General features: G+C 39.5%; 3 protein-coding genes across 3 annotated transcripts; all 3 read right to left on the reverse strand.

Moving 5' to 3' along the window:
* Positions 1 to 1,525: 1,525 nt before the first annotated feature.
* LOC110875211 (disease resistance protein RUN1-like) lies at positions 1,526 to 2,611 on the reverse strand. Its single transcript, XM_022123407.1, has one exon. It carries the CDS (start codon positions 2,609 to 2,611, stop codon positions 1,526 to 1,528), a length of 1,086 nt encoding a protein of 361 aa, XP_021979099.1.
* A 58-nt stretch (positions 2,612 to 2,669) lies between these two features.
* On the reverse strand, positions 2,670 to 4,910 carry LOC110875209 (TMV resistance protein N-like). The gene is made up of 3 exons (XM_022123406.2): positions 4,030 to 4,910; positions 3,773 to 3,946; positions 2,670 to 3,674 (listed from the first exon to the last, which is right to left on the reverse strand). Exons 1-3 carry the CDS (start codon positions 4,756 to 4,758, stop codon positions 2,670 to 2,672), a joined length of 1,908 nt encoding a protein of 635 aa, XP_021979098.2. The 5' UTR covers positions 4,759 to 4,910.
* Positions 4,911 to 7,148: 2,238 nt separating this feature from the next.
* Positions 7,149 to 8,420, reverse strand: LOC110877124 (toll/interleukin-1 receptor-like protein). Its single transcript, XM_022125278.2, has 3 exons — positions 7,871 to 8,420; positions 7,670 to 7,758; positions 7,149 to 7,552 (listed from the first exon to the last, which is right to left on the reverse strand). Exons 1-3 carry the CDS (start codon positions 8,348 to 8,350, stop codon positions 7,219 to 7,221), a joined length of 903 nt encoding a protein of 300 aa, XP_021980970.1. The 5' UTR covers positions 8,351 to 8,420; the 3' UTR covers positions 7,149 to 7,218.
* Positions 8,421 to 26,003: the final 17,583 nt, after the last annotated feature.

Genomic DNA, 26,003 nt, shown 5'->3' on the forward strand with positions numbered 1-26,003 from the left:
GTTTACCATGGTAAACTTGTGGATACACTCCTAGAGGTGTTCCAAGCCTTGAAATGGAAGAAAAGATGAAGAAAAGTGAAGAAAGTGCTTACTTTTGCACTTAGAATAATCTACCTTTTTTTCTGATGTTTGCTACTGATTTGAGAGAGATTTGAGAGTGTAGATGAGTTGGGAAAGTGAAAATGAGTGATATGGAGCTTGCTTATATAGTAGTTGGTTAGGGTTTAGTGTTTAACAATGATTAAAGATGATTGGGGAGTAAAAAGGTGGCCAATCCATGACCAATAATCTGCGGATCAAGGGGTTTAATGGGCCGCACAGATATGGCTTAGGGTATCGCGCCCCATGGCGTCCCATTTTACCAGCCCCAAGTTTGATCTATTGCATTTTGGCCCCTGAACTTTTATTTTCTTATTCTTTTAAGCCATAACTTCCATTTTAGCACATTTTCAAGTATGCAACATGTATGCAACCATAATTTGAGTGTCGTGGATGCATGTATATGTATTTGCACGTATAAAAAGTGTCGAAACACGTATTTAAACGACTGATTGTATGTATAACAAATATGTATAAAGAACGAATTTCATTATGATCAATTCTTGGATTACAAAGTTGGAAAATGAAATACGATTACAATGAGGATAAAAGTTTCCAAAAATAGAAATACAAGACGAACTTTCTAAATAAGAAAAAGTTGCAAAAAGCGATGCGTTACATTTTTGGGCCCAAAAAATTGTTGGGCCCTGTTCGGTGGCACACCTTGCACACCCTATGGGCCGGGGCCTGCCTAACTTAGTTTAAATAGGTTATCCCTAACTTGGTGGCAAAGACATTACCATATTATTTAAAACATAATTAGGAAACATAACCAACTATGACCGACTTGTCAACATTGATCCCCCAAGTTCATCAACTCGTGACTTGAACTCCTTTGTCACCCTTTCCCATCACCGACTTGTCATAAGTCGGGAATACCGCTAGCAGGTTTCTCATTCATATAATCTCACCTTGATATCACAAAAACTCGATCGGTATGGGGAAAATGTATATGAAAACTTAAATCACTTGAACTCCATTGATTGCTTGAACATCTACTAATACTTGTGCTTCAACATTGATTTCCTGAAATTGAAGACTTAAACATTCAAGGACTAATATATTTATAAATCACCAACTTACATCCATTGTTTGAACATTAATTATTATAACAGATGCATTTTCTAAGAAAGCATACCTTGATATCTCCGAAAGTCAATCTCTTTGAGGAAAAACATCACAGGGCACTTGGTGAAATCACTTGAACTTTATCAGTTGCCTGAAAGAACATGGATTGCTTACCTGCTAGAACATCGTTGATTAATGCTTGACCATGTACAGTTAAATGCATACATCAAGATGCCTACTTTCCATCATGTTAATCTACCACCAATTTAAAATTCAAATCAAATTAAGACGAAAACTGAGCAGAATACCTGCTACCATACTTGTTTGGAAATTGACTCCTCGAAATCAGCCCTTGAATTCATATAGGAGACACATGATGTATGTCCCTAATGTAGCAGGAGGCCGTGTATGTTGAGATTTCTATCAAGGATGTAAAACCATACGACTCAAGCCGCCACCTGGACCCAATAATGCGTAGCCCTTTCAAATGATAAATGCTTTGCGGAAGACGACTGATGCCTGCACCTTCTATATTTAACCCTTTTAAACCTTCTAAACTTCCAAATTCCTCAGGAAGTTTATCAACTAGAATACAATAGGAGATATCTAGATATTCTAAACATTTCATCTTACATATGTTGTTTGGAATATCTTGTAAGGATATACAATCCGTTAGGTATAACTCCTTCAAACACTCTAATCTGCATATCTCCATGGGTAAGTGTTGTAGAAGCCAACAAAATTTGAGATCAAGAGATTTAAGATGTTTCAACATACAAATGCTATCTGGAAGATGTTTAATCTCTTTCATTGACAATGTTAGCTTCTCTAGACATTCTAACTGGCACAGGTCCTTGGGCACCTCGGGTAAGTTGCCTTCAAGTGTAAGATTTCTTAAACGTTGTAAACCACAAATGCTTGCTGAAAAGGACTCAAGGTTTGTGCAAGCACATAGACCAAAAGAAAGAAGCTTCTCAAGATTTCCACTTAATGAGGGTAGAGGTTCTCCATAAAAACATTTAAACACAAACTTTGGCAAATTACTATTGGGATGTAGTGGGCAAATATCCTGGGACTCTGCAATCAGTACTAATGTAGCGAGAATCCCAAATTCAAGTAAATGATACCGATGGGTACCCACAAAACGCTCAAACCTTGAACAACCACTTAACTTTAAGTTGGCAAGGTTTTTTAGACATCCTATAGGAGCACGAATTTCTTGAAGATAATAGCAGTTTTCAAGAACTAACCTCTTGAGATGTGGAGTCAACCCCAAGTTAAGTTTACTCAACTTAGAACCACTAATGAAAAGGGATTTGAGTATGGAACCTTTAGGGGGTATGTGAAGTTCTACAAGGTCGTTACACCCTTCAAGATATAATGTCTCGAGATGTGGAGTCAGCCCCAAGTCAAGCTTACTCAACTTAGAACCAAAGAGGACCATGGACTTCAGCATCGTACATTCAACGGGCATGTGGAGTTCTACAAGGTGGTTATACCCTTCAAGATGTAATGTCTGGAGGTGTGGAGACAGCTCCAGTACTCAACATATAACCACTAAGGACAAGGTAATTCAACATTGGACATTCAGCGCGCATGTGGAGTACAAAGTTATAACATTCTGTTAGATCTAACCTCTCGAGCATTGGAGTTAACCCCTCAAGTTTACTCAACTTAGAACCACTAAGAACAAGGGACTTTAGCTTGGCACATTCAAGAGGCATGTAGAGTTCTACTAGGTCGTAACATCCTTCAAGATCTAATGTCTGAAGCTTTGGAGTCCCCCTTAGGTCAAGTTTACTCAACTTAGAACCTATGAGGACAAGGGACTTCAGCTTGGTATATTCAACAGGCATGTTGAGTTCTACAAGGTACTTACATCTTTCAAGATCTAATGTCTCGAGTTGTGGAGTCAGCCCCAAGTCAAGTTTATTTAACTTAGAACCTTTGAGGACAAGGGACTTCAGATTGGTACATTTAACGGGCATGTGGAGTTCTAAAAGGTTGTTACATCCTTCAAGATCTAATTTCTCGAGTTGTGGAGTCTGCCCTAGGTGAAGTTTACTCAACTTAGAACCATAAAGGACAATGGACTTTAGCTTGGGACTTTCAACGGGCATGTGGAGTTCTTCAATGTTGTTACAACCTTCTAGATCTAATGTCTCGAGTTGTGGAATCTGCCCTAGGTCAAGTTTACTCAATTTAGAACTACGGAGGACAAGGGACTTGAGCTTGAGACTTTCAACGGGCATGTGGAGTTCTTCAATGTTGTTACAACCTTCAAGATCTAATGTCTCGAGTTGTGGAGTTAGCCGAAGATCAAGTTTACTCAATTTAGAACCATGGAGGACAAGGGACTTGAGCTTGGGACTTTCAACAGGTACATGGAGTTCTTCAAAGTCATAACATCCTGATAGATCTAACCACTCGAGATCTGGTGTCAACCCAAGGTCAAAGGTTCTGAACTGTGTATGCTTAATGTTAAGAATTTTGAGCTCATTAAGAACCTGTCATAAAAAAGGAAGAAAAGGATAAATTTCAAAGTAATGAGAAAATATCCTACAATAAAGCATTACAAAAAACAACCAATCAACCGTTATTCTACCTTTCTTTCTCCCTCTTCCTGTTGAGAGATGTTGCTGCAACCCATTCCAATAAACCAATATTCCCCACTAACGTAAAGATATCTAAGCTTCTTCATCTTTCTAAGACCTTTCATAATTATAGATGGATGGAGTTTCGTATACTGTAGTTTTATACTCAGTGTTGCTTCTGTACCCTGTAAAAAAAGGTTAACATGAGTATTTTTTCAAAAAAGAAATCATATTATTTTTCCACCTTATAAATAAAATTCAACCGTACCAACTCATTAATCAAAATATCTTCTACTTCTTTTTTAACCCATAATCTGTTATGCCTTTGAGGCTCATGAGGGTGCAAACGACGAACAATATTCATACCCATTTCTTCAATACGGTCATGCATTTCTAAACAACCATAATCCGAAATGATTATCAATGATTTCTGCTCAAGAACTTTTAAAGCAATTCGAGCATGGAATCCATAACTTTCAAGTATTCGGATTGCTTTTTCTTTTGGTTCACCTTTTAATATGCATGCAACTTCAAGAAATATTTCTTTGTGATCATTTTCTAGCCCATTGTAGCTTAGTTCCAGTGTTTCCAAAGTTTGCTTTTCTGGAATTGTTTTTAGTCTTTCTATGGCGTCATTAAATTCACACTTTGTCTTACCACAAAGAGATGAACCCAAAACTTTAATTGTTAAGGGAAGACCACCAGCATAATGTACTACTTTTCCTGAGAGCTCTTGGTACCCTTCAATTGGGTTCTCTCTGCCAAATGCGTACTTACTAAAAAGGCGAATTCCTTCCTCATGTGATAACAGATTGGCATCATGAATAGACTTCACTCCATGGGCTACCAACACATGCTCATCTCTTGTTGTGATGATGATTGTACTTCCGGACTTAAACCAAGTATGCTCTCCTGCTAACGCCTCAAGCTGCTCGATATCATCGACATCATCTAAAACAACAAGTACTTTTCTACTACTTATCATTTTTTTCATCATTATCTCCCCTTCATCAACACTTTTTACGTCAATGTTTGGATCATTTAAAACATCTTTAAGGACCTGTTTTTGCAATTTCTTCAAACCAGAGCCTTTTGAAACTTCTCTGACATTCTCGACAAAGCTTTTACCTTCGTACCAAATGGAGATATGATTAAAAACATCTCTAGCCAAAGTCGTCTTTCCACCACCTCCAATCCCCTTAATCCCTATCATACGAACATCATCATAATCATCTTCTAAAGATGAAACTACATGCTTTACACGGGTCTCCATGCCTATTAACTTTTCACCAGCACTTGAACTAATAAAACGTAGCTCTAGTGAAATATCTTCAACAACTTTTTGTACGAATTTCGCTTCATATCTGTGTGTTAAAGAAGAATAAGTTAGATTACTAAAAACCCCAGATAAACAATTAATTTAAAATATATAACAAACAATAATATATGAAGTAACAAGAAGGAATTACCCATCAAAAGTACTCTTCAACTCTCTCCCAGCCAGATCAGCGGCTTCTTTCAAAGCGTCTCTCCATATTCCAGCAGTCTCATCTTTTTCATGTTTGGCAAAGGCTTCTTTGACTACCCCACTTTGGTGACGGACTTCGGTGGGTTCCACATTAAAGAAAACAGGGTAAGCAATCCGCCCAGTCTTGTTGTGGCAGTCCATAATCTTGACGAGCTCGTCTAAGCACCACGATTGTTAGATTATAAACTTAATTATGTATGTTTATTATGTATTTTAGGATGTTTTAGTTTATTACGTAATTAATTATCGAACCGAGATGACGAATTGGTGGCACCGTTTCATATAGCGGTTATTCCCGCCAATTCTTACAACCGTCATTCTCATAGGTATATATATATGTATTAACCGATAACATTTCGGGTTACCAAGACAATTTCATTTCCTTCGGAATTGTCCAAAACTGTTTCTCCTTTCGTTCCCATATTCCACTCTGTTTTGTGTGTGTAATCATAACACAATGAAAACCAATTCTTCGAACACCGGTAATGCTTCCGCTGATATGAAACTGGATGTCCAACATAGTGGTATCAGAGCCACGGTGGGAAATCGAAGAAAATCGGTCGATATTATACGATTCCGGGCACAACCGGATGATGAACAAAACAGAGTGTACGGAGACGAAAGACGAAGGAGGCTGCGCGTGGAACAAGATGTTGTTCCAATAATGAATTACGTCTGCAAGAACCGTGAATCAGATGACGGAATCGATAAGGATTCCCAGAAGTTAAAATACGGACAAATAAGTGTCCCAAGTTTCAGCCATGAAAGGGTTGAAGACGGCTATGGTATGGGCCGTAGTATTCACGAAGACGGGGAACAATTCAAGAGACGTTCAGATGACGAAGAAGACGTTTTGATATTGAATCTGGCAAGTACAGATGTTCACGATGGGGCATGCTTCACCCCGAATATCCATATGATTGGTTACGATCGGGAAGATCAGGAAGAACCAATCGGTGATCAGAAGGATCACAATGATTCAATCGAACAAACGGAATACTACGATTCCGGTGGTGACTGCAACGATAAAGAAGATGAAGACTCGTATATCTTCGTAACTGAAAGCGATATGCAAGATGATGTTCCGATGACCCGAACCGTTCATGAAGACAAGAATATTATGAAAAGAACCGTTCGTTTGAAGGAAGATGAATCAGGGTATAAGATTATGTCGACCAACGACCGCTGGGCAGTAGTGGAAAACGATGTGGGTTATGAATATGATATTGTAGAACTGATGAGGACATTGTATGCCATGTATCAGGACATATTAATCTATTACTACAAGTTCAGGGCTGTGCAAGGAAAAGCGATAGATAAGGAAATGGTGGAACAAGACAAAGGTTCATCGGATCTCTGCCATGAAGAAGGAAAAGGGACGGAGATATTCAAGATGAAGAGGCGATCCATCACTATGCTTTGTTTGCCGGTAATGACTGGGAAGGGATGAAGAAGATGCAGGCAAAACGACCCGGAATGTCCTCATACATGCTTCTAAACATAATTAAGTTTAGGGGAGTATGTTAGATTATAAACTTAATTATGTATGTTTATTATGTATTTTAGGATGTTTTAGTTTATTACGTAATTAATTATCGAACCGAGATGACGAATTGGTGGCACCGTTTCATATAGCGGTTATTCACGCCAATTCTTACAACCGTCATTCTCATAGGTATATATATGTATTAACCGATAACATTTCAGGTTACCAAGACAATTTCATTTCCTTCGGAATTGTCCAAAACTGTTTCTCCTTTCGTTCCCCTATTCCACTCTGTTTTGTGTGTGTAATCATAACACAATGAAAACCAATTCTTCGAACACCGGTAATGCTTCCGCTGATATGAAACTGGATGTCCAACAACGATGAAGACGCATAGTTCTTGGAGAAAACAATGATGTATATTCTCGAGTCTTCTATGGATCTCATGAGCTGATCATTGATCCTTTTCCCTTGATTTTTTCATCGTCTTTGTAAGTGGTAATGCCTCTACGGTCAAGAGCATGATAGAGATGATCAACAAAGGTCTTACGGGTGTCTTCACCCCTGAAACTCAAAAATACATCATACTTGAACCTCTTTCTAACAGAGCCTTTTGAAATTTCCCTAACGTCCTCAACAAAGCTTTCACCTCCCATCCCTTGGACCCCAATCACCTGGGTTTCCATGCCTACTAATTTCCCATCAACACTCAAATTAAAGAATTTTAGATTTAGCGAAGCCTCTTCAACAATTTGTTGGACAAATTTAGCTTCGTGCCTGTGTATTAAAAAAGATTCAGTTAATGTTTGTACTTTGTATCCCACATGAAACCTACGATGAGATGGATGTTCCTGTTAAACAGAGATTTAAAAGAAAGAGAAGTGAAGAATATACCCATTGAAAGTGTTCTTTAACTCCATCCCAGCCAGGCTAGCTGCTTCTTTGAGAGCATTTCTCCATCTTCCAACATTATCTTCCTTTTCCTGTTTGGCAAAGTCCAAATCTTTCTTAATATTAACAAATCAAGAAACTTATTCTACTCTAAAACATAAGTCACATCAGTAACAAATACAATTGCAATGATAAAGATGTTACCAGATCTACATCTTCTGACGTCCTCTTCCTCTTCCTTGTGAACAGTTTAAAGAAGGAGAACATCCCGCTTCCCTTTTCATGTTTAGCAACAAGTTTGGAAAATGCTTCTCCAACTAGCCCACTTTGGTTGCCGACTTCAGTAGGTTCCACATCAAAGAAGACGGGGTAAGCAGTCTGCTCGGCTGTCTTCTGGCACTTGATAATCTCCACCAACTCGTCTAAGCAGCATGATGAAGATGCATAGTTCTTGGAGAATACAACTATGTGAAACCTCGAGTCTTGAATAGATCGGATGAGCTGATCATGTATCCTTCCCTCTTTCTCGATTTTTTCATCAGCTTTGTAAGTTGTAATACCTTTCTCCAGAAGAGCATGATAGAGAGGATCAACATAGGTCGTAAGGGTGTCTTCACCCATGAAACTCAAAAAGACATCGTACTTGAAGCTCTTTTGAATGGATGAAGTTGAAGTAGATGCCATTGATCAATGTATGCTTCAAATATGGAAGAAAATACAATCTTTATTAGTTGGGAGAAAGAAATCTGTATGAACTGAATGGATGAGGAAAAAGTGTGTGGTAGTGTGGAGAAAGTGAAGCCACTTGTTTGGTTTAGATAAAATAAAGAGTACGATTATTATCTGAATTTTCAACGAAAAGATTAGGAAGTTTCTGTGAAATTTTAATAGTCATTATCGTTTCTTTAGGTCTCGACCCAACTTACAAGTTAGACAAAAATGAAAGGTATTCAAATAAAGTTTCGTATTTTTTTAGTTATGACTCATAAGGTGAAGTTTTATTTATTTTTTATTTTATTTGTAGTTTATTAACCTTTAGATACTGGATTAAAATTTTAGTATAACTTGACTATCATTGTTAAGCAGCAACCGAATAAAAACGCGTAACACCCAGTGACTCACCTGATATCAACATTCTCTTCAGCAAATCAGTTGAACACCACAGCTGTCAGTGCACATATAATGAATACAACTAGATGGATAATTACAAGAAGTATTATATAACAAAAATTAAAAGAGATCTATATGTAGGTCCCGAAATCGGAGGATCGATTTACACAACCAAACCCTTGTTTATAACAAACAAAGTTAAGTGTGCGGAATCCACTTAACTAAGCCAAATCAAACATAGAACAAAGTATGAACAGTGGTTTAACCAAAGAAACACAATCGTTTGATTAAACTGGATGAGAAAGCAACTGATACAAACACAGTCTACACAAAGTGACCTTCAGGGTATACTCTCACCAATTGGTTGTAACTGAGCTAATCTGTGCCTTTATATAGCAGCTGGGCCATTAGAGTTCGACGAAACACAGATTGGGCCGACGAAACGGAACTGGGCCCAACACTAAGCCCATCAGACGACGAAACACATCTGTTTCGTCGCTGATCTTGACGAAACAGAAACAAACAGATCAAAGTCTGTTTCGTCGACAAGTGTTCGACGAAACACTTCTGTTTCGTCGAAGGCTGCAAATTGCAATCTGTTTGCTGCAAACAGACAGCAAACAGTAGGCACCTATAAGCATACACAAATGACAGAAATACCCTTAATATGCAACATGCATTGTTCAAGGACTATTACATAAACAACGAGACAAATAAGTCGGACACAAGCGGATAGGAGGATATCCGACTTGGTCAACTGCGAATACAGACTCGATAAACTATAAAAGACCGTACAAAATACATCGTAAAGTACAAGACTAGTGGCAGACACAAAAATGCATCAACAAACTCCCCCTTGTCTGTTATTGGTCTTCGGTCTTTATATATTCCTTCTTCAGTGTCGTTCAGACCATGAACTGCCCGAATGTATTCTCCTGTAGTAACAGAAGCAAGCGACGCGCTGAAATTTTAACACCTGACGTGCGTCCTTGTCTTCATAGAATGTGTCATGCCGGTACAACTAGTTAATGTCGGATGCAGACGTATTAACTATCCACATTGGATCCAACGTCCTGAAATTCTCTTGATCGCCATTGAAAACGATCACCGCCTCATGTGTGTCGGAATCATAACACCATAAACGCATTTCACCCAGAAAGTCTTGCCACATTGGCATCAAAGGAATCTTGTCTACCACTTTCGCCGGCTCGTAAATAAGCTTGTATCTGCCAGTGTTGGTTGCCGGATCAAGCGTAAACTCGATTTGTTGGTAGATGGAGAACTGAGGTTTGTAAGACTTGTCCTTCCACCCAGACTTCTTGTTCATTCTAATCAATCGCTCGAATAACGTCGCACCATCATATTTTGAGCGATTTATGAGATCTATCTTTGTCAAAGCGGCCACATCATAAAATGGCAAAGATAGAATGCTCAGTAAAGATCGAAAGTACTGGATCCCAAACTCCCGCTTAATTGCAACACAATGTATCTCCTTCACAAACATCCAACACAGGATTCTCCCGCTAGGCTTCACTTTCTCAAACCGTAAGTAGTCAACTTGAGCAGCCTCAGGCACGGGTTTGGAAGCTTTTGACAAGAACCGTTGATGCCACGCGGAGAATGCATCGGTGGCATTTTCTGATGAATCGCGGTTCTTCAGATGCTCCTCAATGTCTTCTACATTGTCTTTTAACCAGTCTTCATCAAACGGGGCAAACTCGGTTCCATCTTGTCTAACATACGAAGACTTCTTCACATTTCCCTTGAAGACAATTTCTTCGATGTTTTCAGCATTTGAAGATTCTGGCTCACTAGGCATCTTTTCAATCTCATCATCATCTACATCTCTCATCGCATTTAGAGTAATCAGTTGCTGCTGTGAGAGATCTTCAACAATTTCTCCTTCCTCAAGCAATTCACCGGAGAAGGGATGAATAACCTGCAATGCGAGATCAGCACTGCTAGGAATATAAGATGTACCTTCAGTTTGCTGTACTTCTTCAGCTGCTCCAGAAGAAGTTCCTTGTGTAGATTCAACTGTTTGTGGCTGAGCAACAATAATTGCGGAGGATGTAGCTGCTGTTGGTTGTTGTGATGTAGCAGAGGGATCAGGATTCCCTTGATCCTCGGGATCATCATCCCTTTTCTTCAGTATTTCTTGCTGCTTACATCTATCCTCCCACAGTGTAGCAACCCGAGATCATAGAAACTCGTAGCCAGCGTTTAACGTTTTAGCCCCTTCAAGTATTGTGGTATTTCGCGAGTCGTACAACTCTTTCATGACATCACATCTACTTCTCAGATCTTCCGCCAGCTTTTGAAGTACAGAGCTACTTCTTTGCCTTTCTTCGTCTGCAGCTCTTAAACGGACGTTTTCAGCCTTAAGTTGATCGATCTCAGCTTGTTGGCGTTGTATTACAGCTTGTTGTTCGCCAACAGTGGACTTCAACCTATCAATGTCCACCTGATGAGTGATCTGATCGTTTTTCGTGATCCTGATGAAGTCCGTCTGTCTTTGAATACGATCCGCCGCTGCTTCAAGATGAGAGAATAAAAAGTTATTCTTCTCCTCTTGAGTCATTTCCAAGAAGATCCTCTGACGTTCACCACTCGACTGAGAAGTTGTTGCTCTAATTGTTTCAGCCATGGATCTTTGAGGAATAGCCTGAGGAGATACAGTTTGAGTTTCAGGAGCTGAAGTTACTACCGGTGGTTCTTAAATTGGTGCTGGTGGAACAGATTCCCGGGTAGAGGTACTCAAATATCTTCGAGCTTTCTTCTTTTTCTGATGTTCTGCTGATTTTTCTGCTTTTCTTTTCCTTAGACGTTCCGCTTCCGAATCAGAAGGAACGTATTCTGGATCATCTTCTTGTCGAATCCTCCTCAATCTCTTTACACCGTGTTCGTCGAGATACATCTCGTATCCAGGTTCAATCAGATGATCATCATCAGAATCAGAATCAACCTCATCATCACCACCGGCTGATGTATCACCCGCTGACACTCCACCTGCTGATGTACCACCCGCTGATGTACCACCAGTAGTTCCAACACTAGATGCACCAACGGCACCTGTATCGCCACCATCACCACCTTCATCATCACTATCACTCCCCGAACTACCCGAATCAATCGGATCTGGACCAAACTTTTCACTCATTCTCCTTTTCAACTCCGGCTCTTGATCATCTGATTCACTATCATTGTGACGCCATTTGTTTTCTTCAGGAGCAACGTAGGCAGTGTTCCCTAGCGCACCGAAAAACTTTCTTGGAGGAACACTTTCTTTATATCTTTTGTACGCAAGATTCTTGATAATCCTTAAGGAGTTGAAGTTCATCGCCTCGATCTTCAGAACATCGTTGTCGGCTTTAGGAACACCCGGATGTTGAATATTCATAACCATTTGAAGAAACCGTGGATACATCCAGAACTTGTTCCCGGTTATCCTACTCCCAGTTCTCGTAATGTTTTCTTTCATGTTGCCGAAAATGTACCTTGAAATGCTAAACGGTTTGTTCAGCACCAAAGCCACCATAAAACCAACTAGATCGTTGCCAGCCATGTCATAACCGGCACGTCTATTGCTAAGGCACTGGATGAGAACGTGTAGCAAGAACTTGTAACATAACGGCAGATCACCCTTGTTGATTTGAGTGCTGAAAATGTCTCCGGTACACTTCATCCGTAATATACAACCTCGTGTACACATAATTGGCATAGAATCTGGAGCGTCCGGATGGTCTTGTAGTTGTAGCACTTCGTTCAGAATATCCGGAGATACGATCACATCCAAATTGTTCACACGTCCTCTGATAACGTCCTTTCCATCCACTTGCACAACGCTTGCGGAATCCCAGAACGCCTTGATAAGTGACTTGTAAACCGGCGTCGAGAACGTGACAGGATAATTTATCCGCGACTCCCTGATCCACTTCGTGATATCTTTCAATTCAGCAAGTTTTTCTTCCGGATCCAAATAGGCGATTTGATTATGACGCTTTTCAGACATAATCTCCTCTTCCGTTTTGTTCTCCTTCTTTGTCGCGGGTTTCCGTTTGCCTTCTTTCGGTGCCATCTGAAATTGGAAATGTCCACAATAAGCAACAATTACATCACATATGCATTCAGACATGTATGGATACAAGTACATGTATCCAACTGACAGGTAACTTATCAAACCATGTCTACTGTGAACAAATAACACACTGTGAAATTTCCTAAGGCATGGACGACGAAACAGAATCACTCGACGAAACAGAAGTAGGTTCGACGAAACAGAATTTGCTAGTTGACCAGATCTGTTTTGTTGACCATTGCATTTCGTCGATCAAGTCTTCCGCGAAACGGACTCACTCTGTTTCGTTGACTAGTTACACGACGAAACGGATTTGTTTCGTTGACTTATCTGTTTCGCCGACTGTCTGGTTCGCCGGAGTTAGGGTTTTTGAAATTGGGTGTTTCGCCGTATGAGGTTTATACCATGAACAGATCATCACAACTTACAGACTGCTACTTGTTTAACCCAACCCAAGTAGGAAACATGCCCAAAATCCAATGGGGATGAGATTTTCGGTCAAAAATCCGTTTAGGACGGTAAACCCACCACAAACATCAATCCCCTGTTTTTGTTACATAAACTTAAACCCGAATCAAAGGCAAACAAACATACAAAAACCCTAAATCTATCTGATTTCATACGATTCCATACTAAAAACAAGCTTCAAACATGAAAACATTAAGAAACAGGGGTTTCGGATGTTTCAAACAAAAACACACGGTTGATAATGATCGAAGCATGAACATGATAATTTTTGTACCTTTGAATTTTGCAAGATTTCGAGATAAAATGGATGATTTGAGTGATTTAGTGGGTGACCGAAGGTATGGCGTTTGGGTGTGTTTGGAGAAGATGAACAGTTGTTGATTGAAAAAAGTAACCACCTTCTGACCACTGGGACCCTTTATACACCGACTCACCTTCGGCGAAACAGCCATCTCGACGAAACAGAGTAATGGGCTTCGACGAAACAGAAATCTGGGCTGGACTTGGGCCTGTAACATTAGCCCATGACGAAACAGAAATTGGGCTATTCCGTTTCGTCATCACCTCGACGAAACGGCCTGTTTCATCGAAAACCAAACTGGTTTGACCAAACGTTGACACTTTGACTTTGACCAATCTTTGTTTCGTCGATAAGGATCTGTTTCGTCGACCATGCTTTGATTCGTCGATAGCATTTTCAAAAGTACCAAGGCATGACAATTTTGTACACTGAACAGGTTTTGAACAATTTACCATTTTGCCATTTTGTTTGAGTTTTCAAATGCAAGAACGTTTTATAAAGTAGGTTTCAGGCTTCCGGCATAAACACCAAGCAACAACTTTGGCTTAAACAAAAAAGAACTTACACACTACAGTAAAAACAATTTTAAAGCGCGAAAAACTAAACGAAATGCAATTGAAAGAGATAAAGAACTGTACAAGTGCAACTTTTTGCGAGTTTCAAGGATAAGGAATCATACCAGCTTACGGTCTTAGTCAACATGATTTTGATTTCTGTTCAAGGTTCTTGATAAGTATACTACCTCGATTATCGGTATTGTTGTCCACATAAACTCAAGCTTATCAAAGGTAATCACAATTAGGAGATACGATTTATGGTAAGGATTATACTTACAAGTCGATGTGAATCCACTCACGACACATTCCCATATCAAGGTATGCACGAGGATTCATCTTACCGGTGAGTATACCGATTATCATCTGTTTGACCGTATAAAGATGTGAGATACTCACTTATTTTGTTTTGAAAACAAGCCCTATGTGATAGAATCACTTATTGATGAGGAACTTGATTTTCGATGCATGAGGGCACAGGAGCAAGTCCGTGAACAGGTTAGTACTTTCGTACAGCAGAGAGACGAACTTGACTCCCGGAAAAATGTGATATTTTATCACTTATTTGTTTGGACATGTGATTGTTTATCACTTATTGAGGTCGAATGCAATATGTACACGTATGTATGGTATCATGGAAGATCTAGACTTGCGTCCCCGTTATTTTTCGGTAAAAGATACAACCATGATACCCAGATGATAAGCAGCATAAAGACCGAATATCTCAGAACCTCGGCAATCTATCAAACGAAATTTCGGTACCAAGACCATATGCCAATGAATGGTTCCCACCTGACTTGAAGTCTGTTAGGTTTGTATCATCCTGCACATTTTAGTTTGATTGTGAGCCTACCGATACATCGTTAGTAGAGATACTTATCATTTGTTTAACATTTTTGACCATGTTGACCGACCACACCAGTGAATATCATCATCTTCCTTTTTCCAAGAAACTCATTTTTGGGTTTTCTAATTTTTTTGAATTTTTGAATTTTTCAGATTTTTTTTTAATTTTTGAATTTTTTAAACGAAAAGACAGAACATAAAGACATCTTTTTGGATTTTTGAATTTTTCAAATGTTTTTGTATTTTCTTGAAATTTTCTCCCCCTAAAATGCTAAAAGGTTACGAAAGTGAAAATCTTTTTGTATTTTTAGAATTTTGAAAGAAAATATTTACAAAAACGATTAGCCAAAGAAGTTTACTCGGGTATCACCTTAATGACATTGACCAAAAGTAGATAATCAAACCGTGATTTATCAAAAGCTTTTGTAAACAGGTCGGCACGTTGGTGATCGGTTGGGATATGAACGACATCGATTAATCTTTTATCAAAACAATCACGTATGAAGTGATATTTAATTTCGATGTGTTTGGTCTTGGAATGCTGCACAGGATTTCTAGTGATCTGTAAGGCAGCATTGTTATCAACAAAAATAGGAGTAGATAGGAATTCAAAACCGTAGTCGCGCATTTGTTGTTGTATCCACAAGACTTGGGAGCAACAACTGGAGGCAGCAATGTATTCTGCTTCACAAGTTGATGTAGCAACACACGTTTGCTTCTTGCACTACCACGTAACTAGGCGATTTCCTAAGAATTGACATCCTGCTGTTGTTGATTTGCCATCAATTTTGCAACCACCGAAATCAGAATCACTGTATGCAGTCAAGTCAAAGCTATCATCCCTAGGGTACCAAAGACCGGTGTCTGGGCATCCCTTCAAATAGCGAAAAATCCTTTTAACAGCTGACAGATGAGAGGCCTTCGGGTTGGCTTGATATCTTGCAAGCAGGCACGTTGGATACATGATGTCAGGCCTCGAAGCAGTGAGATACATAAGAGATCCGATCATGGCGCGATAGTATGAAGAGTTGATGCTTTCACCCTTCAAATCCGGAGTAATCCCATGATTCTGCGGAAGTGGGGTACCAATGGGCGTTGCTTCTGACATCTGGAACCGGCTCAAGATGTCACCAACATATTTAGTCTGATGGATGAATATCCCAGACTCGGTTTGTTGAACTTGTAGGCCCAAAAAGAAAGTCATCTCCCCCATAGCGCTCATCTCGAACTTTTCCTGCATAATACGTTCGAATTGCCTGCACAAAGAATCATTAGTAGAACCAAGTATGATATCATCAACGTATACCTGTACCAACAGAAGATCTCCATCTTGTTCCTTGATAAGAGAGTGCAATCGATAAGACCTCGTCGAAATCCATTCTCCAGAAGATAGTTGGATAAGGTTGCGTACCAAGCTCTAGGTGCTTGATGTAAACCATAAAGAGCTTTGTTGAGCAACCAGACCCGATCGGGGTGAATTGGATCTTCAAAGCCTGGAGGCTGTTCGACGTACACCTCTTCTTGAACTATCCCATGAAGAAAAGCACTTTTGACATCCATCTGGTTCACTTTGAATCCTTTAAAAGAAGCATAAGCAAGAAAGATCCGAATAGCTTCCAGACGTGCAACTGGTGCATAAACTTCATTGTAGTCAATCCCCTCAATCTGGCGAAAACCTTGAACCACCAGTCTCACCTTGTTACGAATAACTACTCCACGATCGTCCTTTTTGCATTTAAAAACCCAGCGAGTGCCAATTTTCTTGTAATTCTCCGGCCTTCCAACAAGCTTCCAAACACCAAGCTTTTGAAATTGCTGCAGTTCGTCCTGCATGGCTTCAACCCAAGCATTATCTTTTAAGGCTTCTTTCCAAGATTTTGGTTCTTCTTGTGAAACGTAACACGCGAAGGACCAATCATTTTGAAGACCAGATTCTCTGATGGCTGAATATAAACCAGCATTCTGGTTGTTTCTCAGCTAATTATGCGTCTGCACACCGCGATGGACATCTCCTATAATATTCTGCTGGGGATGGGTATCATGAATCCTCATTTCAGGATTTTCAGGAACACGAGCATTGATACCCAGATTGTTAAGATTAAGATCAACAACCAATTCCACACCTGGAATGTGTGTAAAAGTGGATGCATTTCCTTCAGTAGTATCTACATTCTGCACAAGAGGAGTTTCCAAAGAAGCACCCTGAACAGGAGCAACTGGAGCTGAAGATCCTTCTGCCGCATCATGATATTCATCATCTTCCGATGACTCATTGTAATCAGTAGCATCTTCAAATACCTCATTTTGTACCGTATTGTTAACCGAAGAAGAACCTTGAGGGTTAACAATAACAGGTCTAACCAATGGTGAGTCAGCAGCGTTGTCACTGTCAAATAACATTCTAGCAGCTGCTGATTCTTCGTCAAAGGTTGGCAGATTAAAGCAGTCAAACAGTCCATCGTAATCGAACATCCAAGGATCACCCGGAGCCCTAACAGGACTTGTGTACCTTTGAACGCTTACTTCACTCCATAGTTCAATCTTTTTGGTTGCCAGATTCCATACACGGAAATTTGGAGTTGCATATCCAAGGAAGAAACCATCGATAGCTTTCGCGCCAAACTTTCCATCCGGCTCAATCATAGTACATGGAGCGCCAAACGGTTCTAAGTAAGAAAGATCCGGTTTCCTTTTCTGTAGAAGTTCGAAACAAGTTTTCCCATGTCTCTTAACTGTAAGAACTAGGTTTAGTGTGTAGCAAGCAGTCGACATAGCCTCCCCCCATAATTGAACAGGGAGTTCCGACTCTACCAGCATTGTTCTTGCAGTTTCAATTATCGTCCGATTCTTCCTCTCAGCGACGCCGTTTTGTTGTGGAGTGTGACGAGAACTGTATTCATGCAGAATGCCCTTTGAAGTACAGAACTCATCCATCACATGATTCTTGAACTCCGTTCCATTGTCGCTTCTGATCCTCTTAACTTTCAACGTGTAGAGATTCTCCAACATTGTAAGAAGATCCTTGAGGATGCCAGGAGTATCACTCTTGTGTGCCATAAAAGATACCCAAGAAAATCTAGAATAATCGTCAGTAACCACCAGACAGTAAGCATCCCCAAAAGTTGTCTTGTGTTTCATAGGTCCAAACAGGTCCATATGAAGACGTTCGAGAGGCATGCTAACAGTATTGATTTTCTTCAAAGGGTGAGACTTCTTTGTTTGCTTCCCTTTCTTGCACGAAACAAAGATATCTTGTAAATGAAAGCTTCTCACAGGCACACCATTCACAAGATTGTTTTTCACCAAATGGTTCATCTTCCTCAAGTGAATGTGCCCCATTCTTCTGTGCCAAGATATAGACTCCTTTTCTGTGGCTTTTGAGACAAAGCAAGTGACTTGTGCAGATGTTGTAATCTCTTGGCTCATATCAAGAATATAGAGATCATTAACTCTTGGAGCCGATAAGAGAATCCATTCTTTAGGAATCTTGAAACTAGGTTTAAGCACATAACAACCGGCATCATCAAAATGCACGGTGAACTTTTTATCGCAGATTTGCGACACACTGAGAAGATTATGATCAATTTGACGAACATAATTGATCTTATCGAAACACACAATACCATTGGAGATACTTCCCTCTCCAGTGATGTATCCGCCTTTGTCTCCCGCAAATGCGACATAGCCTCCTCTAATATTTCTCACATCATATAGAAGCCGTAAGTCGCCTGTCATGTGCCTGGATGCTCCACTATCAACAATCCAATGACTATTAATAGTTCCTCCTGGAACATCCTTCACATATCATTGAAAGATCAGTTGAGGATGGGGACCCAAGCCTTAGTGGTCTTGGGTCGTCCTTGAGCATCATGAAAAGTGATCTCAATTTCTTGATGATTCTCAAAAACAGTAGCTCCCCCTAAACTATCACCCGTCTTAGGTTTCCAAGTTTGTTTTTGTTTACCAGATTGAGTGTTGTAAACAGATTTTGAATCTTCTGGTTTTAATGGTTGTGAAACACTTGGTTCCCTTTTTATTGGTTTGACTTCAGATTTTAAAGCCTTTTCAACAGCTTTGATGTTCTTACGTCGTTATTTCGTTTCTTGTTCTTTAACTACTCGTTTATCATGTTTTGGTGAAACAGGACGACGTTGAGAGTGAACCTTTTCAGGTGGTGCTTTCTCAACAAATTTATCCTTTGGAGTGTTTGTGCAATTCTTAATGATATGCCCAAACTCCCCACATTTAAAACATGTTCTCCTTTCCACAAACTTAGGAGAATTTGATTGACCAACAGAAGTCGAACCCGTAGAGCCTGAGGTACTTGCCTTTTCATCACACCCGTTTGTATGTTGAGTGTAATTGTTTTCACTGTTACGTCTTAAAATCGTGACTTGTTGTACAAAATCGGTGTTTGATTTGTTTTCAAAAGTCTCAATTTTATCCGTACCCTTTGATGCTACGAATTTGACATCTTTTGCTTTCTTTTGATAACGAGCCCCTTTTGTTTCAGATTTTGATTGAGAAACATTAGGCTTTTGAGCTTGCCTGCCTTTCTGGTTGTTTACCCTTAGAAGCAATAGGTTGTTGTTTCGTTGGTGGTTTTTGATTTCCAAATTGTTTTCTAATCTCAGCCTTAGGAACTGGATCACATTGAGTTATAACGACTCCTGGAAGTGTTTTTCCCAAAAACTTGTTTGTGTTATCTTCAAAAACTTTATCAATCGAAGATGGATTGACATTTTTAATTGGAAAATCATGATCTGAATAGATTCTGAAGCACCAACCAAAGTGTACAACACATTACTGCTCTTAATGGTAGACACAGATGTCTTGTCATTCTTGACAGGATCTATCACTTGTTTGACCACAGGAGTATCAGGATTACAAAGAATATGATTTTCAAGTAGAATTTCTACTCCTTTCATCTTGTTAAGTGATTTATCCTGATCACTATATCTGATTCTGATTCATCATCTGACGACTCATAGTCCTCAATGATTGGAGGACTTTGTTTCGTACATGTTGAGATTTCTAGTTGCTCAGATGATGTGTTTGAAGAACTGTCCGGTTTGAACCCTAGGCCAGTAGAAAATTCCTCATAATCAAGAGGCACACTGGGTTCATACCGTGGCATATCCTCTTCATCAGGCATTTTGGTATAGTTATGTCTCAAAGGGGGCAGACATTTCTCATACCCTACGCCTTTCTTGTTTCCCTTCAATTGTTGAACATCAATGATGTGATCAAGCACAAATCGGGAATTAGAATAACTTTCCAACTTTTGCTTGATAGCATCATGCTCGCATTTGGCTATGGCTAGTTCCTTTTTGGTTTCCTCAACAATGTTTATGTAATCGTTTATGCTAACTTGTTTATGATAAACCACTTTGTTAACTTCGGAAACGCTTTTCTTTAGGGTTTCAATTACAGATTTAAATTCTTTTTCGTTTCGAACTAAAGCCATATTAGCCTCTTTGCACTTAGATAGTTCAATAACCAAACTTTGATTATGACTATGAAGCTTTTCTGATTCAAGCTTCATATCTGCACAAGATTTACAAACACTAGGAGCAGGAGTTTCAGAATTTACCTGACTCGTAGAGGCTGAGACATTTGCCATAAAGGCAGTATGAAAAGAAAAAGATCCGTCTTCAGAGAAGAACTTCTCCATTTCCTTAGATGCAACAACAACCTTCTTGATAAGAACTGATTTCTGACATTTTAACTCCTCAGCTTCATTTAACAAGTCTTCAACATCAGAACTTGCTTCTTCCTTAACATCAGAATCAGAATGATCATCTCCCGAAATAGAACTTTCTTCATCAGAACTCCCGGTATAACCCGAACTGTCGTCACTTTCAGAAAATTCCCCTTTATGAACATGCTTGATGTGATTGATGATCTTTGCATAACAAGTTGTTCCTCCTCCTTGATCACCTTCCCTAAACTGTACAGACCAGTCACACCCTTCGTCAGCTTGAACTGTCAATGCTTGATTGGGATTTGATGGTCCAGACTGGTTCTGATTGTTATTCACAGCTACAATCCTCCTTTCACAATTCTCTTGCTGGGCATTGGCATTTGAAGTACTCGTCTGGTTTCTGAATGGGTTATGGTTGCCTTGTTTGGTTGGTCGGGTGCACTCACATTTGAAGTGTCCCTTCTCGCCACAATTGAAACATGTGACTGCATTTATATCAAACCCGTACTTCGTGTCCTTTTTGCCTTCCAACGAAGTTCTTCCGGTTCGAGCCATGAAGTCTTTTGCCCTTCTAACTGCACTAGCAAAAGCCCATTTAATATCCATTAACTCCATTTCATCCCTGTCGATCTGTTGATAATCTTCATTGGTCATATTGATGTTTCCAATTTGACCTGCTACCAACCCGCAGTAAGCACTGACCATTGTATTAATGAGTTCCATATGCTCCTTTGCTACTTCAATGCTAACTTGTGAGAGGTTTGAAGTATCGACTCTGACCGTGTTAGGGTTTAGGGGTGGTGGATTGTTGGCATAATGAGCTTGTTGTTGTGGTTGTGCTTGAGGTGTGGGTATTGATTGTGAAAGATAGGCACTTTGATCAAACTGTGGTTGAGCAGTGGTAACTTGAGGTGTAGGAATGGATTGTGAAAGATAAGCACTTTGATCCCACTGTGGTTGTGCTTGATTGAACTGTGGAAACGGAGAAGAGTTTGTATTGGATACAAACGTAGTTTGAAGCTTTGGTTGCTGAACGGAACTAGAACTAGCTGATGGACCAAAACCCGACAAATACATTTCTGTATTTTGAGGAGGTGCAGCTGCAATTCTTTTAGCCTTCCTAATTTCTTCTTCATTCTTGTGCTCTAACTTCTAAATGAATTCATAGAGACTCGCATTGGCTGCATCCAGTGCACCCGTATGTTTCAGAAGCTCAACGAATGGACTCCACTTAGGAGCTAGAGCATCAGCAAACCGAGCAATCATTTCCTGATGGGTAGCATTAACATTGTAAGAACTCATTTCACTAATCAAATGATAGAAACGAGAAGTCATATCATTTAGGGTTTCATTCTCCAAGAACTGAAATGATTCAAATTCTTTCTTTAACAAATCATGGCGAGTCTTCCTAGAAGCTGCATTCCCTTCTCCTCTCGCCACCAATGCATCCCATAGGCTTTTCGTGGTCTTACAATACCCAAATTGATGGTAGATTTCTTTGTGAAGCGCTTGTGTAAGAATAGCAAACGCCTTTTTCTCCAAGTCATAGGCTTTCTTATCATCTTCAAGCATATTAGCATAACCTGCTAAAGTTGATGCTGCTAATTCGAGGGCAGGGTTGACTGCATTAATAAAACACGTCCAAAGTTCGGTACTTTGCCCTTAAACATAGGTATGGAAACGTCCCTTCCATGATGGATAATCATTCATGTGATTTAACTTGGGTGGGCGATTGTTGCTACCCGTCTCACTTTCGCTTAGCAAGAGATTTTGAATGCTTTGGTTTTGATTTGAAACCAAGGCCCATTGGCTTGCACTTATGGAAGGTTGTTGTTGAGGTATGGAGTTTGCTAAGTATGAAGCCATAGATGTTTGATTTGAACTTTGACCTGGTCGTGGGTCCGTGCTCCAGTCCCACGGGCTTGTACAACTCATCTTCAATGTATACAAGAGGAATACCTGATCAAATACTTGAAAGCACAATGTTAAGACAACTTTGCAAACCTTCTGTTTAAAAATGACACTACACACGACGAAACACTTTCCCACGAAACAGATTCTGTTTCGTCGCAATCACTTATGACGAAACAGAGTGTGTTTCGTCGAAGTATTATGGCGAAACACTTTGTGATTCGTCAAAGGGACCTTTGGCGAAACACTTTTTGATTCGTCGAAGGGACCTTTGGCGAACACTTTTTGATTCGTCACAAATCTGTTCCGTCGATTGTTCGATTCGTCGAGGCCTGTTTGGTTGAAAAGGTAACCAGAGTTGGTGAGGTAGGTCAAATCTTATCATTAAACTGTCAACTCACACCAGCTTTCTCACTTCACCCCATGCTCCGATTACCAACCAAGGTATGGTGGACAATAGATTAATCCTTTTTCTGTTTTAAAACTTAATTCTATATCCAATGAATATTCAAGAACAACTTGAATATTCTTTGAATAAAAGAAGAACAAACCCAGAAACTTTAGACAAAAGAAGAACAAACCCAGAAACTTTAAACTTTCCGGTCACCAATAAATGTTCCGAAACGCTAAAATGCACAAGACTTTCACTAAAAACCCGGTTTATCACACAAACAAACAATCTAACGGGGTTTTTGATAAAACTCTTTAGCAAACAACCATATTTCAACAGATTTTTGAAGAACTTTTCTGGAAAATATGAGTTTTAAGAACAATTTTCTGAGAAACACACAAACACTTGATAAAACAACCGAACTATGTTTGATTTTAAACAAGGATAAGAGCCAAGGCTCTGATACCACTTGTAGGTCCCGAAATCGGAGGATCGATTTACACAACCAAACCCTTGTTTATAACAAACAAAGTTAAGTGTGCGGAATCCACTTAACTAAGCCAAATCAAACATAGAACAAAGTATGAACAATGGTTTAACCAAAGAAACACAATCGTTTGATTAAACTGGATGAGAAAGCAACTGATACAAACACAGTCTACACAAAGTGACCTTCAGGGTATACTCTCATCTCTTGGTTGTAACTGAGCTAATCTGTGCCTTTATATAGCAGCTGGGCCATTAGAGTTCGACGAAACACAGATTGGGCCGACGAAACGGAACTGGGCCCAACACTAAGCCCATCAGACGACGAAACACATTTGTTTCGTCGCTGATCTTGAAGAAACAGAAACAAACAGATCAAAGTCTGTTTCGTCGACAAGTGTTCGACGAAACACTTATGTTTCGTCGAAGGCTGCAAATTGCAATCTGTTTGCTGCAAACAGACAGCAAACAACAGGCACCTATAAGCATACACAAATGACAGAAATACCCTTAATATGCAACATGCATTGTTCAAGGACTATTACATAAACAACGAGACAAATAAGTCAGACACAAGCGGATAGGAGGATATCCGACTTGGTCGACTGCGAATACAGACTCGATAAACTATAAAAGACCGTACAAAATACATCGTAAAGTACAAGACTAGTGACAGACACAAAAATGCATCAACACTATACCTCATACAGAATAAAATACCCTCTTGATTTTGCACAACTTAACCAGTAGCACATAAAATAAGACGTGAGCCACTGCCCAATGAGCATTTTATGAGGTTATATACGAAATTACGCTTGTCTGTCATTTCATCGAACAGTTCCAGACCCGGAACCGGTTTCTATCCTACGCGACCTGCGGGTACATACCAGTTCCATACCCGGGCTTAGAAAAAGGAACCGACCCGGAACCACCGGACCCGGTTCCACCTCTACCCAATCAAAACCGAGACCCGAACCGGACCCTGCCAAACTGGTCAAATACCCGAATGTACTTGGAACCGGTTGACCCGGACCCGGTTCCTACCCGGTTCTAGGGTATAGAAAAAACCCGTTTTGTGCGTCTTTAGTATCAACTATGGTGTCTTACTCATATTTATTCTTGGCAAAACAGACGAGTCAGGTCCGTGGATGGGGACGTAACGTGTCATACAGGGTTTGGGTCAGAATAGACCGTTTAAAAAAAAATGTAGTCTTGGTTCCGGTCAAACAGGTTTTGACCAAAATGCATACAGGTTGAAAGCGGGTGTTCTAGAAAATGTCAATTTGATCAGACTTTATAAATACAGGTATGTAGACAACTAAAAGAGCTAAACTTGACATATTCTATGTATTAAAGTTACACCCTTTTTATATCATAAAATTACAACAGATTGTGAATCAATTTAAAAGGAAACCAGATGACAAAAATTAGCAAGCTTAAAATCCATTACCAAGACATTTTCATACTTTATAATAATTCCATAGAAATTTTCAAACATAATCAGGTGACTCCTATCTAAACCCCGTATTGCTAGTGATACTGTCAACCATGTTGTGCAAAACGACTTCAAGTGCCACTTTTTCTTCAGACTCTCCTTTTCAAATCCGCACCCATATGATCTATTAAATTATTTTGCACGGTATTCTTGAGCAAGTAATGAATGCTTCACGAGCGGGTGGTGTCACGATCAGTGAGCTTTTTTTATATCACCCTACTTGGATCGAATTCCATGTTCTGTACCTAGGCTATAATGCTTGTTTATGTGTGAATCGATTGGTATGAGTACCCGTTTCTATGTAATATATAGACTTTTGCTGGCTTGAAACGTATCTCATATTTAATGCTGCAATGGTTTCATTTAAATATTTAGGTCATTATTATGAAGAAAACATTGTTGCCAAAACAGTGTGAACATATTGTTAAATATATAAACAAAAAGAATGAGAAGAGATGCAAACCTATATAGATGATCCCCAGGTATAAATATTAGTTATTTCATATATGTTTATGTGCCTTAAAAACTCACTTTTTTTATCAACTCTAAGGACGAGTTTGATGACCATGTAAATATAGATCCCAGGAGACCATGAATTCAACCCATCAATCAAGAACAAAATAATAATCGAACAAAGAACAAGAAGAGAGGTATTAACCCTAATACACAATCGTATTAATAAATGAACAATAGAACCTGATTGTTACAAGATGCAAGATACAAGATTCCAGATTACTAAAATACAAACTAAAACTAAACTATTTTTAGACTTCAATGGGTGCGAGTGTAGAGTCGTGTCCTTTCACGAATAGTCACGTCTCAAAAACATGTGGTTGAGAATGATTCTGAAGAGTTACGTTTCTTGATCCAAAAGTCACGTCTCTTCTTGTCTTCCTTGTGGCCGTCGATCTAGAGGTGTGTCTCCAAGAGACACATCGATTCCTTGATTCCTTGAGTGGTGGTTACAAACTTCTGAAATGACATAATCACCCC

This window comes from Helianthus annuus, chromosome 9, assembly GCF_002127325.2.
Source record: "Helianthus annuus cultivar XRQ/B chromosome 9, HanXRQr2.0-SUNRISE, whole genome shotgun sequence".
NCBI lineage: Eukaryota > Viridiplantae > Streptophyta > Magnoliopsida > Asterales > Asteraceae > Helianthus > Helianthus annuus.

What these genes read in the sequence shown, in the direction of transcription:
- LOC110875209 (XM_022123406.2), bottom strand. Translation starts at nt 4,758, where the DNA reads ATGATGAAAAAAATGATAAGTAGTAGAAAAGTACTTGTTGTTTTAGAT. An exon ending in ATATTTTGATTAATGAGTTG is followed by an intron (nt 3,947 to 4,029) that starts GTACGGTTGAAT and finishes CTTTTTTTACAG; the next exon opens with GGTACAGAAGCAACACTGAG. An exon ending in AGGAAGAGGGAGAAAGAAAG is followed by an intron (nt 3,675 to 3,772) that starts GTAGAATAACGG and finishes TTTTTATGACAG; the next exon opens with GTTCTTAATGAGCTCAAAAT.
- LOC110875211 (XM_022123407.1), bottom strand. Translation starts at nt 2,611, where the DNA reads ATGGTCCTCTTTGGTTCTAAGTTGAGTAAGCTTGACTTGGGGCTGACT.
- LOC110877124 (XM_022125278.2), bottom strand. Translation starts at nt 8,350, where the DNA reads ATGGCATCTACTTCAACTTCATCCATTCAAAAGAGCTTCAAGTACGAT. An exon ending in CGTCAGAAGATGTAGATCTG is followed by an intron (nt 7,759 to 7,870) that starts GTAACATCTTTA and finishes TTTGCCAAACAG; the next exon opens with GAAAAGGAAGATAATGTTGG. An exon ending in TTAAAGAACACTTTCAATGG is followed by an intron (nt 7,553 to 7,669) that starts GTATATTCTTCA and finishes TTTAATACACAG; the next exon opens with GCACGAAGCTAAATTTGTCC.